The sequence below is a fragment of the Lepisosteus oculatus genome, chromosome 5 (genome assembly GCF_040954835.1).
Source record: "Lepisosteus oculatus isolate fLepOcu1 chromosome 5, fLepOcu1.hap2, whole genome shotgun sequence".
Classification (NCBI taxonomy): domain Eukaryota; kingdom Metazoa; phylum Chordata; class Actinopteri; order Semionotiformes; family Lepisosteidae; genus Lepisosteus; species Lepisosteus oculatus.
This window is the reverse complement of record NC_090700.1, coordinates 42331947-42352910: the sequence shown is the minus strand read 5'-3', so window position 1 is coordinate 42352910 and position 20964 is coordinate 42331947. Positions and strand designations below refer to the sequence as shown.

Sequence of the window (20964 nt, the reverse complement as noted above, 5' to 3'; positions counted from 1 at the left end):
GTGCCAGTAATATATGTTTTGTAGAGTATTATTTGAAATAGAAAATCATAATATTGCAACTCAATTCTAAACTGTTGATTAAACATTGTGAAACAGAGCTTTCCTGTATTGTTTTTATCTTTCCTCTGATGACACTGCACCAGGTATGGGCATGTAAAACTGCCTTCATTTCTTCTGGGCATCAAAATAATGTCAAGTTGCATTTGCAAGAGGCATGCTATTACCCTCTCTATATTTCTACCGGAGGTGACAGGTCTTTGGAAAGTCAGCAAAAAGATGAGATAAAGAGTTTAGATTAAGTTCAAGTAGGTGGCTGCGTCAGCATGCGTAGGCATGCAGAGGAACAAGTAGAGGTTTATTCCATGCTGAGAAGAGTAGAAAGGAAACACAACGTTCTGGCTGTGGAGACTTCTTCGGGTGGCTCCTGAAGAAAGCTCCACAGCCGAAACGTTGTGTTTCCTTTCTTCTCTTCTCAGCATGGAGTTTAGATTAAGATGCCTGCTACAATTCACACCCTTCGTCTCATAGCCAAAGAATGTTAAAGATCCACAGAGTGAGCAATTAGGACAGAAACTGATAAGCAAGCTAAATATCACCATCCCCAAGACTAATTTTTATAAAATGTGTTTATAAAATGTGTATCCCAGAAATACATTAACATCTGCAAATTTTCATTACACTGTTATACATATTCTACAATTCTAATAAAGTGGGAAATCATTCCTTTCTGACTGCATATAAAAACAATAAAACCATTATTGGTTATATTGATATATAATCCAGGTGAGAACTTTCAAGGAGAAAATGACTTAGTAGACAGGTCCCCAAAATTAATTTAAACTGCACTTGAAATAAACATCTGTAGGTGAATATGAGTCAAGAAAAACTGTAAGGATTATGGGGAAAAATATACTATTATACAATTTGGGGTTTGCAATTTGCGTAGTCTCATACTCCATTGAGCAAATGTTATAACAATGATCACACACCAAGATATTTAATGAATCATGTATCAGAATAGGAAACATGGCTGCATGGCAGTTATCATTGTTTTCCCACAATCTCTTGGGTCGTCTGTTTGAATCAGGACCAGGGCACTTTCTGTGTGGAGTTTGCATGGTCTCCCCATGACCATGGGGGTTTTCTCCTGGTGTCCTGGTTTTCTCCTACAGTCCAGAGACATGCTATCTGGGTAAACTGGCTTGTCTAAATGGTCTTTGTGTGTGTTTCTGACTGAGGTGAACTGGCATCCCAGGTAGTATCTTGCCATATGCTGGGTTAGACTCTGGTTCACTGCAGTCCTGTACAGTTATTCAAAATGATGGATCAAAACAGATGCCAACACTATGAGAATGTTCTAAAAACTGCTTCAAAGTATCAATGCACACAATATAAAATCACACAAAAAGAAAACTGTGTTCCCAAACAAAAACACCATACAACATTTGAACGTTTTTATAGAATTTCAAGTTAGGGCTTTTATACACTTACTTATATGGGTTTTTACACCTGTCAAGAGATTTTATTAATAAAATCTTGTTGTCCCTGACCTGTTGAAGTTGATGAGCCAGACCGTGACCTCTGCAGGGGCAGGCTTGTCCCAGTGCAAAGTGTAGCTCTTGGCCAGTGTCACTACAGGCTGGTACTGCTGGTAATGGCTCTTCTTTCCCAGTGCACCCATCAGTTCCAGGGGGTGCTCAGGATATTCATCCTTCACTATCTTCATATTCAGGTTAGCAGGGTTATGAGCTTGAACGTATATCTGAGTTTTAAAACACAAAATGAGTTATTGAGCTAAATTCCCATGACCACAGGAGTACTACTATAACTACTACTACAATATTTTATATACTGTAGCACCTACAAGTAGCAATACAGTAGGTATAGATAAATTAATAGTAATAAGGATAGCAAATTACAATATGAACATACAGTATAAGAAACACAAGCTGTTAGAGGTGCAGCATGAGATACATTGTCACTAGAAAATGGAGCAGACACAGACAATAATTTAAAAAAGCATCTTTGATATTCTTGGAGACTGAACTCCAGAGAGAAATTCCTGTCACCCATAGAACGTAAACAAGCATGGGAGACAAACAGAAGACCACAGGCAGGCAAAGAAAGGTTGAGAGGTGGGGAGCAGACAGATAATAAGTCAGATACTGTAGGTACTGAGGTACCAAGCCTTACAGGAGAAAGAAATCCACAATTATTTTTAGATTTTTTAGATTACAATAAACTACAGAACTCTTCTTCTTCATTCAAGTCCTTGTTTTAGCACTGAGCCAATGTGGAATGCAGCAGGACATCACAAGTAAAGGGGTGTTTCATCAGCCTTGGCCAAGCAGGCATTACCTGTGCGTAACGGCCACTGCAGATCGCTGCCCTCCAGTCAGGCACATCGATGCAGTCCGGGTGCCGGAGGAGCCAGTTATCCTCCTTCACCAGAAAGGCCCCCGGGTACTCGCTCACTGTGCCATCCGTATCATGGAAAACTGTTGTCTTGTCTCCATCCATCTGCATCTTGTTGAACCAGGGGCCTGGCTCTCCGAAGAAGACTCGGGATGTGATCTGAGTCATTGGAACAAAAAAAAATCAATACAACACACTGCTGCAGTTCTAAGTCTCGTGTCAGTCGTGAGACTGAGAACTTGTGACACACCAGTAACTTATCTCCTTATTTACTGAAAATCTCACAAATTTAAATGAAGCCTCAAGAATTAACATATAGGTCTAATTTAGATTAACAGCATTATGTTTATTATTTTTTTAAAACCCGTGAACTTAAAATGACTGGTTAGCTAATATTCACATGACTCCATTTCTTAGGCGTACCCTGGCCCTACTTACAGGGACATCCTCGAATGTGATGTCAGAGACGTTGTTATTGGGGCAGCTCTGCCAGGAGTTGTTGAGCCTGAAGCCGAAGGCGCTGGTATGACGCCCCTCCAGGGCAACAAATTTGCGGAAAGTGCAGTTCTGGACATTGATTGGTCCATCATAGATCTGCATTCCGCGGATAGGAAAGTTCCTACAAATCAGACAATGACAGGATGGTGTATTATTATTAATTGAATAAAAATCTGTAACATAAATTTCTATTTTGGAGAAATTCAATGCTCCTCTTTCTTTTTTTCTCGTCAATATTCCGGGTCCGAGGACTTACACTCCTCTTGGGAGGGTCCTGCCATTCGAGTCGGGACCCCCAGGTCCCCAGATTCGGCTGTCAGGCATGGGCATCCCTCTGTTCTCACTCTCCCCAACAAACAGGGAGTTCTTCACCTCCTGCTTGGAGCCGTCATCATCGGGGAAAGTCCCTCCACTGCAGACAAGCAAATCCAGGAGAGTTCAAAGGTCAAAGAACAACATTTAAATGCTTTTCTCAAATGGCGGTGACTATGTAGAGTGGAGGTGGTGGAGTGCTCGTTTCTATGGAATTAACCTGCTTTAAGAAATCGAAGAAAGTTATTTCCCATGACATTTCTAAAGTCCATTTAAATTAAATGCAGTAAAAAAGCTGCATTTTTAACGCTGTATAAAATAGCCTGCTTTTTAAATACAACTTCTAAAACAGAACATGGAAATTTCTGAGAAAGAATTAAGAATAAGGAAATAAAATGAAAGAAAATCTCAAATATCTACCTTGCGAGAGTAAGGCCAATTCCATTGTCTGCAAATCTGATGAAGAGAAAAATCAGAGTAAACATTTTGTGGAGGAATGGGACAGTTTAACATTGCACACTAAGACAAAGGAATAAGATGATAAAACACTAAAATGCCAATCTGTAAAAACAGATAAAATAATGGTAAATGTTTCCCTGTGCAATATAGCAGTGGTCTTATTTAGAAATTATTAAATTAAATCTTTGATCTAGGATTTTAGGCTTTTATATTATTATAGTCTGGGGCGTTTTTGTAGGGTACAAGATCAGTTTTCCCTGATTTATTTAATTTTTAAAATAGAACATGCCAAACAACTCAACACAACAATTACAAATAACAAAACAAAAATGGGGATCACTAGAAAAAGAAGAGGTGGAGGTGCTCTCACACTGCCTTAGAAGACAAGAGGAAGCACCTGACCTGCACTGTTTTATACTAGTGCACTATTATCTAGTTATACTTCTTCACTTTAGAATAATTTCTACAAATGAACACAACCAGCTGTGGTTCATTTCAGTTTCTGTCCTAACCTTGCCAGAAAGAAGTTTTTGGCTACTGTTAAACCCTGTAGAAAAGACACTGCGCCTGAAGATTTACAGTAACTTGGGATTCTTTATTTAGCAGCAGGAGTCCTGGGCTTGGCACAGTCATACCGGTCACATCTGAAATAATATTAGTTACACAAAGGACACTGTGCATACACGATACACACGAACAGGGACACACTGAGTGCTTCTGGAATGTGGGGAGTCAGGGGCAGCCTTCATCTGGAACTGCCAGTTTGGTGCTACACACAATCTACATATACATTTAAAAAGGACAAGCTTCTGGATTTTTAGAGAAAGAAACATTATTATCCCAGGCATCCCAATTAGGACTATCACCCCTTTATCCATCCCATGTGAATCACGTTGGTGGGGGACTGATTGTAGATAAGAACGACATGCAGTGAAAAGAATAGGCCCCTTGTGGTGACCGAAACTTGCAGAGCTTTTAAATTGTTTATTTGTGCTGAGCTTTACAATATTAACAATTTGTTAGAAAATTCTGTTTGCCTCCAGCAGCGGGCCCAAATGAAGAGCACTGCATTGCTGTGAGGGAATCGATTCTCTTGTTGCTGAGTGTGCCCAGGCCTCTGTAAAACCTGCAGAAAGCAAACAGCGACTCACTGGCAGGCATCGAGCCACACATCCCCTCCACGCAGCCATGCGCCGTGGTCCTGGTTCTTAAAGGCGATGAAACGATGGATCAGCGCTGGCACCCTGGGCTTGCAGGGGTCCGAGTCCTTGTGAGGGCTGTATCTGTCCAACCACAAGGCAAAGCAGGTAACGTCACTGCTCTGCATTTCTCAAAGGGAGTATCAGCACAGCTATTGAAACAGTGAGTCATGTTCCCTGAGTAGAACTATTCCAACAGGAGTCCTCATATTTCAAGTGACACTGGCTAAGAAAGACTTGAAGGAGTCTAGCTTGTGATGAACATGTTGCTGCAGTGAGGGGTGAGAACAAAGTAGGGCAAAAGAGTGTAATTTCCTCACCTTGCTCCGATGAGGGACAGGAAGGGTCTCTTGTCCTTGGCGTTGGCCTCTGTGGTTTTCACACCATTGTCCAGGATCATGCCAGCCTGAAACAGGTGATCAAGGCTCAACCCTGATGACAATGAAGAGCTAAGGCCCAGCTCACATAAAAAGGAAAAAATCTGAGCTTCATATGGGGCAAGCTGACACTGACCGTCTGATAGGTGGCAGAAAAAAAGGGGACTGACATTACTTTTTATTGTCCAGATACACATTTATTCTCTCTGGCAAAATGACTAATATCTTGAGCTTTAGATTTAGGTCGAAATGTGGAGTTCAGATCTTTATTTATGTACTCCATTAAAGTCCTATCTGAAAATATAGTGAAAGCTACAAATCTCCACTCTGTTTAGACCTCATTATGCTCACCCCATGGTTCTCTGCTATAAGCTGTTACTGCCCTGAGCAGCAATGTAATTGTCTGTGCCAAAAACCGATGCCTCTGCATTATAATGCCTTTTCAACGCATTTTATCCTTCACTTTACAGATTTTTTTCTTGTTTTATTACAAGGAACAGCAGAAAAGAAAGAAAGAGTTTCTATAGATTGTAAAGCAGTACAGATTGAGAATCGCATTGCAAAGATCTGGAGCAATATTTCAGGATACAACCAAGCACAAATATAGGTCTTGTTGCCAATTACACTCTAGAAAAACAGTAAAAACCGGCAGGTCCAAACAGAAAGCCTATTTTCCAACAGAAAGCCTATTGTGTTTTGGGGACATCCTCCTCCTCAAGAGAATTGCAATGTTTTAATGTATGTTTCTCCATCTAGGCCATTCTGCCCTGCTGTGCTGACTCACCCTGTAGTTGGAATGTGCCCTGTTGTTTCGGAACTGTCCCAGAGGAGTGTGCTCTGTGCGTCCTGGCGCATACATTCCTTCTGAAGGGCCAGTGGGCACGTGGTGGAAAATAAACCAGAACCCAGTCTCCTGCAAAAACAAAGCAAAGGACCGATAAAAGACACTGGAGAAAATCAGGAACTCCATAACTGGAAGGCAAACAAACAGACAGTCATATATTTAAAATGAATATATATATAATATACTGTATATATAAATGAAGCAGTCCACATTTAAAAATAAAAAGTGTAAGGACTGTAAAAATGTCCACTTGGACCCTGTCTCAGAAACACAGGGCACAAGGTGGAATTACATGCTGGATGCGGATGACTCCATCGATGACACACACAGAAACTAGCCCAGAAATCAGCCCAGCCAGCATGTCTATTGAAAACAGGAGGAAACTGGAGCTCTTAGAGAAAACCCAGATGTGAAGCTGTAGGCCTTATCACCTGGCCAGCGCAACACGCTACATTAGAATAAATTTGATTTAATTGTTTATTTATTGCAAGCTTCTATGCAAAGAGACTTACACTAGAGGTTAAATTATATTTCGACAAATACTTACAGAAGGACCTCATTTGTACATTAAATATACAAAGAAAGAACTCAGTTACTTTTTCAAAATAACATGGAACCTTCTGGTAACAAGGCCTTTACCACTTAAGGCTAAGATAAACTGACCAGTCAAGAGTTTATTTCTCTTGATGTAGAGGATCTAACTATTTTAAGGGAACCACAAATGTACATTTTTATTATTTCAAAACTGACAAACCACAGAAAGGGTTAAATTCAAAACTGATGCTCAGCTCTTATGTTCTTTGGAAATACAGTTTTGAAAATAAAAATAAACTGTGGTGGATAAAGAACAATGACAACAACAGAAAAACATTTTATAGATATATTTCTTAAGCTTGATTATTGCATGCTGAATTTATGGAAACATAATGGATTTATTCAAATGCATAATTAGCTGCTATAAAAAACAAAAGCAATATAGCGTGGATTAACATCACAAGTCTTCAGTCGCATGCCTGAGACAAATGAATCATATTCAGTGGTTCTGTAACGAGCCTCAGAAGACTCAGCGTCTCCTAAATGTAAACAGACAAAGACAGATTCTACTCACCTCAGAGCCTGCAGCTGCACAGTTGATGAGGTTGTTATTAGGGTTAGCCATCCAGAAAGTGGAAGTAGCACTGCAAAGACAAACATGGTATTTGTTTTGATTCAGTGCTTTCTGTTTTCTATCTTAGTTTCTGTTTAATATTTTTCTCATTTGGAAAGGACTTTGAAATCTCCTAATATGCCACTGTTTAGATTATGCAGTAGGAGACTTTTAACAGGAACATATTAGTCCTGTCCAGGAGGAATGGGTGCAGAAACTCCTTGGTTATTTGTTTTAGTTGTAGAGATGGACAGCGAGTCTGAATGTTGTTTTCAAACTTTCCGTCATTTGTTATAAAAGATACCTGTTAAGCTACAATAATACATTTTGTTGTCTGAGCCATCCTACTCTTTGTCCCAGTGTGTCCTCTAAAATCCTGCGGCCGGCAGAGGAATCCTACTCCATTGGGCCCCTGAGCAAGGCCCTTAACCCATACTGCTCCAGGGGCGCCGTACAATGGCAGACCCTGCGCTCTGACCCCCAGCTTCTCTCCCTGTCTGTGTGTCTGTGTCTCCATGGAGAAAAGCTGGGGTATGCGAAAAGACACATTCCTAATGCAAGAAATTGTATAGGGCTAATAAAAAAAAAACCTCATCAGGATCCTGGTAATGGCTCAGATAAAGGGGCTATAGTGGCATTTTTTGCTGTGTGTCTGTCTCTTATTCTTCCAAAATATTCCAACTACATATTATATTCCACAACTACAACTCCTGAACAGAGCTTTTATTTAATTCGCCAACAATTGCCTGTTCTCTTGAGGCTGTCTGAAGTGTCACATTAGCCAGGTCCGCTGCTGCAAAGACAGGATAGATGCCTTCTAGAGAACATCTACAGTATATTGTGAGAAGAGGTATTTTTGAATGTTGGCTGTGTTTTAACAATAATGTGCCTCCAGTATGGCCTCAAGGTGAAAAATGACATTACAAAACAGATTCTAAATGGAAATCTTTGAATGTCGATGGGGTTACAGTGGTATTTAGTATCTGAATTGTAGAGCAGCAATATACAGTCACAGAGAAAATACAAATTTAAAAGGGCTATTACTTTACATCCCATCTGCTAATCAGCTGCATATATGAAAAAGTTCACATTAAATCCTTTTTTAATGAGTTGTGGTTTGTCTAATTAGCTGCGGTAAAATAGTCAAATGACATTAACAAATTATTGCTGCTTCATTACCACAGGCATGATTAAATCGAGCTAGACTATTAGTTTTGCTAAAAGTGTCGGATCTCTCTGTCTCTACAGCTAAACTGGAAAAAAGTGGAATTATTTTGTATTGAAAGAAACTGAATTAAAAAATATTTTACATTCAACTTGCTATATTTACTAAATGAAATAACACAATGAAAATGATCTCAAACATTTAAAAGAACATCAGAAAGGTTATGAACGAGATTAGGCCATTTGCCCCTTCCCAGCTTTCAGAAACTGTTTTTCAGAAACTCAGTCTTATCTTCACACACACACCCTGGTATCAGTAGTTTACTGTCTGATGATAAAGATATACACAGATGAACGGACATTATGCTGTCCACTATTAATGCTAGAATAGTTTAAGTGGCACCATTTATGAACTACAGACTCTTAAAAGTCTTCTGCATTCTGAGTTATTTTGGTCCAATAAAATAAACTGATATGAGAAGCCCAGGTGAACTAAACAGGTTAAATTCAGACTCAGTTTCCATGGGATCTGAGCACATTTACAATACTGGATTGCAATTCAAAACTGTAGCAGAGGGAAGCTCAAGGATGAGTTTCATTATCACTTTTCAAACACTCTTCCATCAAAGGTAAATGTTTGCAAAGCCAGTAAATGCTGTTCATATCTATGTAAATTAGCCTTTTTCAGTTCCTCAAAACTTGCTGCCAAGCTTGGCAAATACAAGCGAGAAAGTCGAGTGGTATCTTTTGCTGACAGACCACCACAGTAATTATCCAACTTGAGAGTTTTGACAGTAGACATGTTTCTTCCAAGCAGACACCCATTATATAGGCTACTAGTTGTGAAACAAAGAGGGAGCAATGTGGATATTTCATATTGAAATGTTATTATATATTTCTTCATTGTCTGCCGCTTTTTTCATTACTCTACTGGAATGTGAAGATGTGAACATTAAACACATTTTTCTCAGGTGTCACAGCATAGGAGTAAACTGGAAAATCAATGTGGTGCTTGTGATTTAAATTGCATTGGTGCATGTAGGCAATACATGTCTGAAGAGTAATCCAGATTGACAACATTTTCTACAGACAATGGTCAGTGTCACTGACACAATCCTGACTGTCCAGTGTCACAAATATTATTTCATACACCTATTCCTTTCCTCATTTTAAATTATTAACCAAAGTCTAAAATCATCTCTTTATTTTTTGGTCATAGATATGATCACAATTGGGTAGTTAAATAAAAAAAATCAGAGGCTAAAGAAAGTCATACCTGTCCTAACTGAGGTTTGTCTATATGGTTTTGGTGGTACCTTATATGGGAAAGGCAATTCAATACATTGGAAAATGTGCCAATATCCTAAAATCTGTCTCATGACAGGGCACACTATATACTAACACTGTTTCTACATGCTGTGCTGCTGGAATAATGCAGAGAACACACTGTAGAGCAGCACCATTTTCACATGCACTAAAATGCATTTAAAGAAAACTGAGACGTCACACCTTAGAATCTTGTTTTATCATGTATTAACTTAGAAGACTACTTGAACTTCACTGTTTACATTGAAAAGCCTTAAAGTGAAACATTAATCTTGAACATAACACAATACAAATACCCTTCTTTGTAAAACCAATTTTTAAATAGTTATGAAAAACTTAGAATCATAATGGTTGATGTGAGATTAGAAACAAATGTAATTTTTTTAATAAAAAGGAGGCAGACTATGCCCTTAACTAAGCAGAAAAATTTCAGATTCCTGAAAATTCTGAATTTTATTATAATTATTTTTAATCCTTTCATAGTGTGATTGGCATTTCATAGTGTAATTGGCTGTTGTACATTAAGTTAACTTTCAAACAATATCTGAACTTCACGCAATCTGATTATTTTATCTGTAAACTACAGCTTTGCAAATTTGGGATGATTCGGTGTTGTACAGTATAGAAGATCAATGAAAGTGACAAAAGCAATTTTTAACATCACAGATTTCGCTTGGAGTTTACCTAGGGTGCCAAGTTCTATCACATAAAGCCACAAGACAAGTTATAAGCAAGACAAGGGGCCTTTTGGTTGCTAGTAGCAAATAGATCTAATGATTTCATCCAGATATTTAATGAAATACATGAAGCCTAGGTATTGGTTTTAAAAGCAGGGCTGAGTAGACTGTTCAATACTCCCACAACCCTTTGTGTAAAGAAGTGCCTCCTGTTCCCACTTTTAAATTGTCTTACACTGATGCTCACAAAAAATGCAAACCTGGCCATTTCACCAGGAGATATCAGTGCCTTCCACTTACCTGCAGTCCTGTCTCGGATTGGCGACATAGCCAGGGTAAGCTCCGTCAGTGATGTCACGACACATCTTACTGTCTCTGTCAGAAGGCAGGAGGGTTCCAGCCTTCACAAGGAGTCCCAGGCAGTGGTCAAAAGTGTTTCTCTCCTCAGGGCCATCCTCCGTGAAAAAGCAGTGCCCTAGGGCATTGTAGCCAACCACGTCCTTAACCTGCAGAAAGGATGCCCCCTTTCATTTCTATCTTTTTTTTAAATTTCGTGCTTAAGGTTTGCACGTGATTAGTAAGTGCTTTTGTTGCAAAGAAATATCCATACATACAGTGTCCTCCTAACATATTTGGACAACAATATCACAACTCAAACAGTTTGATTTGTAATACCGAGATCAATGTATGAATGATAAGTACAATATATTAAGATAGATAGATAATTTACTGATCCCGTGAGGGAAATTGCAGAACTGCATTCATCCGAACATCTTAAAACAAAAACATTTAAATCAGTTATTCTAAGTGACTCTGTGCATTCACTTTGGACATTCACCGAATTCCAGGGTGTAGCTTCACTTTGAAGCAATAACTCTACAAGTCTGTGACTAACTGAGCTCACCAAACTCAGTTGTGCGATCATTTGAGATGCTGTGCCAAGCCTCTGCTGCAGCTGCTTTGAGATCTTGCCTATTCTTGGGGTGTTCTGACTTAAATTATTTCTTCGGCATGTAAAATGCCCAGTTGGATTTAAATCTGTAAACTACTTGGCCAACCTAAGCTTTTTCACTTTTTTCCTGTGGAACTCTTTTGTATCATTGTTATGCTGCATGATGAATTATCGCCAATAAGTATGGAAACATTCTTCTACATAAGCAGACAATAACTTTCTGTTAACTCAAGACTTCAATATGTTGCTGTCATCACTAGTTACATTATCAGTAAAGATAAGTAAACCAGTTCCTATAGGCAGCCATGCACACTCAGCAAAGAAAGAGTTTTAAATTTCTTTTTTAAAATATATATTTAAAGTTACTCTGGATAACAGTGTGAGCTAATAATATTAAAAAAACCTGGTGTTGTCAGTCAGTGTGACCTCTTACAGGAAGCTGAGAGTGAAAGGTCTAGCAATGATAATCCATTAGTGAACAAGAAATTACACTTTGTTACTCACATTAGGGGTGAGTCTCATTAGAACTCAAAATAAGACGTTAAAGTAAAACCTCTGTCATTAAAGATTATAGATTGGAAAAGAAGAACCGAGAGCAAGCCTAATGGATAATTTAAGGTGATGGCTGATGTGAGATCTGAAACATAGACATTTCAATTCTCTGCTTAACCTTTCCGAAGAACTTAAGAATGCCATAAAATAGGCAGTAATGTTAGCTTCTGTCCCTTCAGGACACTCTCACAGCATCATGAACTACCGAGCTGACTTAATTTAATACTCCAAACTAACAGATGGCTGTGGTTGTATAATCACTGATAACCATAATAACACAGCCAGCATACCAAGAGCTCTCATTTACAGACAAAGATGCTACACCAGAGACCAGCAAAGACAGAGATTTTCATTATTAACTCTTCAGGGCTGCACAAATCTCCTGTGAAGGAAATGTATTCTAAAAAATACAATACACTGAAGCTGTCGGGCAACGTCATGAGAAATTCAAGATGAGGGAGTTCCATTTTGTAACAAAATAAGCAGATAGCCATCCTACAAGTTGAGCGTCCTGTACTTGACATGTGCATTTGTCTCATTATTTTGTTCATATTTATTCAACTTAATAGTGTCTGGAATGTATTTTAGGTGTAAATCCCAAAGAAGATCTTTTTCAGGATGTTGTTTTCAGTGTGTCCTGGTTACAGGAGGAAAATGGAAAGAAAAAAATTTGCTTCCCTTTCTATTAAACCTCAGTAACTGTCTAGGTGCAGTATATTAATCCTTTTTTTTCTCTTCAAAACTATGGGAATACATAATAGGCACTAAATAGTTTAAAGATGTAATACAATGATCATTTTTTTTCTCCTTTAGCTCAAAATATTCAAATAAAAAGCCACAATCAATGATTCTAGCAAGTGGTCTGATATATTTTTCTGGGTTTCTAAATTTGAACGGGGCTTTGATGCAGACATGCAGACAGCTGTCATCTGCTGCTCAAGCTGTGGAAGCAGTCATTAATCACGGACGACACTCACCAGCAGGCCGTTAGAGCCGTGCACGGTGACGCAGCGGGAGAACGTGTGATGGACAGAGACGCCCTCCACAGAGGTGGGGGGGTGATATCCTCCTTTCTCGTCCACGTCTCCGTTCATGTGGAAGTGGATGGGGTAGTGGCCCATGGACTGCTGCCCCATGTGTTTCAACTCCACCCCTGCGATGTGGGCCGCCTTGAAGCCACGCTCCACCTGGAGGTCAGTGGGGAAAGAGAGTGAGGATGGAGGGGAGATCATCCAGCAACACCTTGTTTTTCCAGGAACAGAGTCAACCCTACAGTTTGAAGATGGGTGGATGATCAGACTAAAATTTACAGCATTTAAGGTTAATACAAATAATTGAAGTAGAACATATATTGTGCCAATTAAAGTGTCAAGCCTCTCTTTGAATTCCGATTTAAATTAATGTTTTTAATGTGAGGGTTACCTCCAAATACTGCCATATTTGACCTTCACAAAGTCACACTCTACCTTTAAATGCCCTCCAAAGGTGTCGAAGTCAAAGAACTTGCAGGCATCATTTCCATAGCACTTGGTCTCCATCTCCCCCATTATCAGGATATTTCTGGTCAGGAGCCCCACCTCAGCTCGCATGTCAACCCCATCCACCTCCTCCCCAATATGCAGATACACGGGTTTGCCTGCCAAACATGAAGCATGTATATAAAGACTATAGCATAAGTCATACATGTACTGTAGATACCTCAAGTTTAACACAGCGAACAATGTAGGAATAGTTAGAAATGTGAGGCGATCATTTGGTAGTTAGCAGTTGATTGATTGAAGGATCACATCCAGACACTTTTTGAAAGTGGCCTCAATATGAACTTCAACAACCTGGTTGGTTGTTCCATAGTCCCACAACCCTTTGTGTAAAGAAGGGCCTCCTGTCCTCTGAGTTTCAAATGCTCTTTCACATTGTTTCCACAGTTGATCCCAAAGCCAGCAGCCATATCGCCCTGCAACTCACAACTGGCAACCCACTGAAGCTAAGCAGGCGTGAGCCTTGTCAATACCTAGATGAGAGACTTCCTGAAAGGGACACTATACTGTAAAAAGGTGCCGTCCTTCAGATGAGACATAAAACTGAGGTCCTGACTCTCTGTGGTAATTAAAAATCCCAGGGCGTTTCTCTAAAAGAGTAGGGGTGTAACCCCAGCATCCTGGCCAAATTTCCCATTGGCCTTTACCAATCACGGCATCCTAATAATACCCCTCTATGAATTGGGTTCATTACTCTGTCCTTCTCTCCACTAATAGCTGATGTGTGGTGAGTGTTCTGGCACACTGTGGCTGCCGTCAGATCATCCAGGTGGGGCTGCACATTGGTGGGGGTGGAGGGGAGTCCCCATTACCTGTAAAGCACTTTGAGTGGAGTGTCCGTAAAAAAAAGCTATATAAGTGCAAGCAATTATTAATTACTATAAAGAAAACCACTGGGTTAGCTTTGCCAAGGACATTTTGAAAATTTGGACCATGTAGCCTTCTCTGATCAAGACTAAAAAGATTCAGTTCCTTCAGACTGTCAGAACAGGGCTGAAAGTCTTCAGCGGTGCTGTCTACAGAAATCTGTGTACTCTGTACTCTGGCAGAAAACACAGGGTATGCAGATTGTGCAATGGGTTAAAAATGTTTTATTGATTGTGGACGGTCCTGCAAAGACAAGTCTTACAGACAGAGAGACTGCAGCTGTTGCCCTGCTCTGGCTTGCACTCAGTCAGAGGAACAGCTGTGGAGAGAGAGTGCAGTGCCAGGCTGAGTGGCCTAGATAATGAAATGGATGGAACGCCGGAGGTCAGGCTTGGTTTAGCCAGTCAAGGGAAAGCTCAGCATTCACTTTTTCCATTGCGTCTTGCAAAGAGGCTACTCCTTTCTGGGCCAACCCACAGCCTGGGCAGCTTTTATAAAACAGAGAAAAGGGGTTCATGACAGAAGATGGTAGTCTGTTTGCCAAACCTCTCCAAGGAAAGCCTGACTACAGCATATGAACTGCAGCCAACAAAAGCAGACAGTGAAATATGCAGAAGATAAAACTCATAGCTCAACAGTCAGTTCTTACACCCTGTCCCAGGGTGAAATCTTAGAAACTTTGCTAAAGACTGGTGCAAGATGCTTAATCTTTTTTTCCCCTATAACCTCATTTAAAAGTCAGCATTACATCCAGCTTGCCTTCTTTTTTTATGAAGTGCTCCCTGGTAATCATTTTTATTTAGCAGAAGAATATGGCTGTCTCCAAGCCTAAGGCAGAACTGCACCATTTGCATTAGCACTGGTTGAGCATATGTGTTGACTAGGCACTAGACAGATGGACTCCATCAGATTCAATAATTATTCATAAGTAATATTGATTACATGGGGTAGGACTGAGGCAAAATAAGCTGAAAGCAATTAAAATGTGTTGATATGAAGTGGCAGCTCTTTCAGGATTGATGACTCAAAATTAACATTGTTCATTCCAGTTTTGTTTCAAGTCTTGTTGCATCGGGTCATTATATCCAAAGATATCATGCATTAGGCAACTAATACATTAGTAAAAGTACATAAGCTATCACACTAAAAAGCCAAGACAAGTACAATTCGGAGTTACAGTACTTACTTAGCCTTGCATAAGTTTCAAGTTGCACTGGTGTACAATTTTTTTTTTCAAGGAAAGACATTCAAGAATATCAGAAATTCTAGTTATTTTTAATTGTCCTATTTCTTTACTGACATTTATCTGTAGATTCCTAGTATTACAAGAGTTCAAATTAAAAGTGCTATTGCTCACTTCTGAGAAAGAACCCCCTTTCAACCCTGTAAATGGCATCACCAATCTTTCTGGAATAAACATTTCGCAGATGCCACTAGCTCCTGTGACATTGCTTGAGATGAAGGCTATATTTAGGGATGCTTGGGCTGTCTCCAGAGAAAGTCTATTACCTGCGTAATGTGTGAAACACAACAAACTCTTTCTCCATTGCCTTACAGCTGTAGATCACTCCAAATAATCACACGGATGTGTCTGAGAGTAGAACCCCTGAGGATGTCAGCTCCGATGAAGAGAAACTTATTTTTTTTGCAATCTCCAGTGGACTGTCTCCCATCAGTACTCCTTATGTCTTTGAACACCTCTTAAAAAGCGTACATCTGCGACCAATGGTTGCCTTATGCAGATATCCAGATGCATGTCTACAATGTCCAACTGCATATACAATCTTTCTTTAATGCATACTTGCTTTGAGTTGAGGCCTGGCGTGAAATGATCTACCGGAGGGAGGAATAAAAAAATCAACAGAAGAATTTTGTTTTTGTAACTAGACCACTGTTTCCAGATAGAAAATAAAAACATATATGGCTCCCACCCACGACTGTTTTAAACACACATTTTGTGAAGTGTTCTAAAGTTGTTTGGGCACACTTTGTCAGGCCTCTGTTCTTCATCAAGCTTGCTTCTATCCATTATAAGTTAGGGAGGCCGTCTGTACTGTACTTCTGACTTACAGTAAAGAGTCCCGAGCAAACAGAAGCTATGAAACATCAGAAGCTGAAAGAACAGTCTGTGTCAATACAATAAGCCATTAACACAATAATTCAGAGCACAAAAAGATTACATTTTTCAAATTAACTGAACCCTTTCTGGTTGTAAATTTCAAAACTGTAATGTAACTCATGGAGGAACGGCCAGAATATGTATCATATAGTATTGGTGTCAATGAGAGAAAATATAGTTGCCCACTTTATCTCAAATGAGACTCTGTTCTCTACTCATGATATAACCTTTTTTGTATACTTATTTTGCAATTGTCACAAAATCTCTTGGTTCCGGTTACCTGCAGTACTGTAGATTTAGCGGCTATGATTAGGACTGGATTTCTTCAGCAGGGAAACAGTTTTTTGTACTCAGAGACACATAGGCACTTGGTCCTCAGCTTCCTGAATGCGTTACTAAAATTATGAATTTAAAATTATTAAATGCTCATCTGCGTTCTTTCCTAAGTCATTAAATATCAGATTTCAAACGACAGAGGGGTTAATGCCAAGCAGGTTGTGCTGTTCTGCATCCAAGCAAGTCCACTGATGTCAATAGATGTTTCATGGCTTAGTAATTAGCCTCAACTTTGCTACAGCCAGAAGCAACTCTCAAAAAATACAAAAATAACCACAGGCAATTTCATTTTTCTATTGAAGCACTCTTAACAGCCAAGACTGACAAGTGTTCCTAATTGTGTATCACTGCAGGGCAAATATAGGCAGTACTGCATTGTAACATAAAAAAACAGAGTAAGAAGGACAGATTAATGTAATATGTTATGTTCAAGAGGAATAAAAAGAAGACAGAGCTGTCTGCTCTCTAAACAGACAAAATCTCATCCAAGTGGAAAGATGTCAGAAAAAATTACATGCAACTTTGAATAAAATGGTGAAAAAATAAAGATAAAGTATTCTTCTAGAGTTTCAGTAAAGCAAAACTTGCACAAAGGGTGACATTGTTTGTCTTAATTCACATTAGGAAACCTAGTAACACTAATAGATTTTCCATTTAAATTAGGGAAACATTTGATTTCCCCATGTTTTACAGAGAAATGAGAATAGAGATTTAAACACTGTCCTAAGTAGTACCCTGCCATGCATCACATATATGGCAGAATTTAGATAATCTGTAACCTGTGAGAAAAAAAATCACTTTACAAAATTAATTTGCTACAGTATAATACTTTGAATGACTTAAAATATCTTACACTATACTAAAGACCTCCAGCTAAGTTCTTTTAATCAGAAAATCTGTTTAAAATAAAAGCAGAAAATGAATGAAGCCACTCTTGTTGCAGTAGCATAAAAGAAAAAAAACTACTTCTGATCAATAGAGATTGTGACCGAATGGTTGAATTGCTACAGAACTGTTTAACTGCAGAACATCCATCCCTGATGAAGATTTAACAAAAAATTGGAGAGCTGTTTTCAGTGGCCAGCATGAATGTTTAAAAATAATCAAATCTCTTGTAGTTGTAGTGTACCTTGTAATGCTGGGGCCCTGGGTTCCAAATCTGGGATGCTATCTGTGTGGAATTTATATTTTATATGTTCTCCCTGTGTTTGTGTGTGTTTCCTCCAGGTGCTCTGGTTTCCTCCCACAGACCAATGAAATAATGGCAAGTTAATTGGTTTGGGATAAAACTGGCCCTACTTTGAGTGTGTATCCTGGCCAAGGGTGTATCAAGAATTACAAGGATTTAATTTAGAGCCCATGTACACCAAAAGTGCTTTGGGGCAATTTACAGCGTAAAACCAATATCACACAAAAAATTGTGCAATAAAATCAACAAAACCTTAAACAGAAATGAAGAAATAAAGATGGAGATAAAGAACAGACAACTTAAAAGCTTGACTAAACAGATGTGTCTAGATATAAAAACTGTAAAAGAGTCTTCATTAATCACAGGGTGGCAGGGTTCCAGAGCTCTGGAGCAAGGTGACTGATAGCACGTGCCCCACACTTGTACCTGTAAGAAAGTACCACAGTACTTAAAGATGTGTCTCAGCAGATGGAAGGCTCTGCCTGCTACAAAGGGAGAAAAGGGAAATGCCAAGTATTGTGGGGGTTTGGCATATAGGGCTATAACATTTAACAAAACTTCTGAACTGAATGTCCAAAGGGGAGCCATGAAGACGTGTCATTATTGGGTTGATACACTCACAGAGCCTTGAATGAAAATAAGTCGAGCAACTGAGTTTTGGACCATATGACGTTTTTTAGGGAGCAGATAGGGAGACCACTGTAAAGGCTATCCTGCCTTTTGCCTGTTATTTGCCAAGAAAGGCTCCAGCTTCCCTGTGACACTATATTGGGTAAATCAGTTGGAAAATGGAGGGATGGAATTTGATTTTTGTAGTACACAAAGCAGTGCAATGGCAATAACCAATTCATTCATTTCTGTTTGTTTTGCAATCTCCCATTAGCTGACTCTATTTAAAAGGAAACTGGGAAGAATTATGTAATTAAGATAATGGGTGATTTGGTATCAATTGGCAGTGGAAAATGGATAACCTGAGGTTTATTTTCCATCTGACTTGCTTATAAACATGACTTTAAACGGAACAATAACTTGAAAAAGCTCAATACACAAAACCAACTGTTCAAGGGAGAACTGTAATGCTATTTTTATATTTCAGAGTTAGAAAGAATCAGTATTAATGAGTGCATTTCAAACCACAATAAAAGTCAAATGTGCACAGTAACTTGTAAAACCTCCAATTTGTAACACAAAATAGATTAAATTTTTAGTTATGCACAGCACCATATTCTGCGATTCATAATGAGGCAACAAAATGTCTGGTGATGTGAAGCAGCCCTAATACACTGTAAGGGTGCTGGTGAAAACATTTCTTTTAATCCAATTGAAATATTGCTCTCGACTTTGACCTGGTTTTATCTATAAATACTACTTACTTTTTAACTCTGCAAGTACATCATTTTGGAACCTTTCTACAGTGAAATGTTGGCTGCACTACCTGTAATTATTCACTTGTTAATCATATTACATTGGCTCTTACAGTGACTAGTGAGCAGAAAGGGCCACATCATGTCACAATTTATGGGAACTCTCGCTCTCTCCCGTGGTGAGACCAGAGGTTTGTGACGACATGGCGACTAACAGTACAAAGTTCACAGTCGTGTGTTTATTTAAAAATTTGTAAAATTCTTTTATAATGTTTAATGATTTATTAACGGATCTAAGAAATTGGGACTGCAGTTCCCCTTTAAAATACATTTCTAAAGAATAATTAAAATAAATCTTTAGTAATGTATCTTCAAACAGTAACAAATAGGCTGAAAGGGAAAGTGTTCAGACAACTAAAGCAAGAATGCCTAGATAAAAGTAGATTGTACTTTGTATTCCAAGTTCTAAGTTTAATATGTGGCAGGTAAAGTGAGGGTTATGCTGCTTGCTAAAAACAGGGCTTATCATTATGGTTATACTTTCAGACATGCTTTCAAGAATGGAATTAATTAAAGAGTATTTCCAAAATAAGTCCACCATAGGATTAAAGCAAGACTTCCAAGTTGCTTTAAAAGATCACTGAGATGAGATGTCTTAAATATGTGCTTACACTGCATTAACATTTACTGCATCAGTAGTTCTATGTAAAAACAGTCCTTATCAGATAGCTTCTTTTTCTCTGAAAGGTCCCCAAGTAGGAAAAACAAAAAGTTTTTGCAATTTCAGACTTACACCCCAGTGAGATTTTTGAGAATTTTCACAATTGCAGTTACAGGGTAAAATTGTGCTTTGTCAAACAATGTACTGTGGAACCATACATATTTTCACACCTAGAGCTCCTGCCAACCCTCATAATGTTCATGTTATGATTCTATTTCCCAAGCTGTTGAACTCAATATCCAGAAAAAAGTCAGGCAGGACAGGATTCTTAAATTGGTTCCTAGTGATCACCAAACAGGAAGGTAAACTCTTTAAAAAGTCAGTAAGACCTTTTTCCTCCTTCAAGTTCTACAATTATTTTTTTGTGTGCAGACCTCCCGGATTCTTTCCTCCCTTCCTCTTGGACAGCACTGGAAAGACAAAACATCCCACAGCAGCCCGGCGTCCCCTCCAGCAACTCCAGCAATATTCCCAGGCCTTCTGGAAGCTCAGGAGCCTGCAGGCCATCCAGGGGTTAGTGGTTTCCACGGGCTGCTCCAGAGCAATCAACTCCAGGGAGCATCATGATCTGACGCAGGCTTTGAAAACTGACGTGCAAATCTATGTGCTGGCTGTTATAAAGATTCTCATCTAACTGAATTTCTAGTTGCACTAATTTTAGCTTCTGTCTCAAACTCTGCAAACCTAATTGGATTGCTCCTTCCCTCCTACATGGTGTGGTATAAGAGAGCACATGGGACCAAGAAACATGAGGTAAGAAATGTGCAAGAGAACTGACACCCAGTTAGGCATGTCAACCAACAGCTTGGAAAAACACAAGGAAACTGCTTTTTATCAGCCTATTTGAACCAAGTGAGTTATTTTTTCCCCAAAGGACAACATTCAAAAACTGAGGCACAGTGTCAAAA

At 39.1% G+C, this 20964-nt stretch overlaps 1 protein-coding gene across 1 annotated transcript in view; it reads right to left on the bottom strand.

Annotated features, from left to right (window-relative positions):
* The window catches only part of LOC102687134 (cell migration inducing hyaluronidase 1), a 75815-nt gene that overhangs the window by 7608 nt on the left and 47243 nt on the right, over positions 1–20964 (bottom strand). Inside the window, exons 12-23 of the mRNA XM_006628624.3 lie at positions 13389–13558; positions 12900–13109; positions 10719–10924; positions 7213–7282; positions 6045–6173; positions 5204–5289; positions 4836–4967; positions 3646–3681; positions 3170–3325; positions 2854–3034; positions 2359–2574; positions 1551–1762 (exon numbers count right to left, since the gene is read on the bottom strand). Of these exons, the coding sequence (XP_006628687.2) occupies positions 1551–1762; positions 2359–2574; positions 2854–3034; positions 3170–3325; positions 3646–3681; positions 4836–4967; positions 5204–5289; positions 6045–6173; positions 7213–7282; positions 10719–10924; positions 12900–13109; positions 13389–13558 (1804 nt within the window). The remainder of the gene's footprint in view (positions 1–1550; positions 1763–2358; positions 2575–2853; positions 3035–3169; positions 3326–3645; positions 3682–4835; positions 4968–5203; positions 5290–6044; positions 6174–7212; positions 7283–10718; positions 10925–12899; positions 13110–13388; positions 13559–20964) is intronic.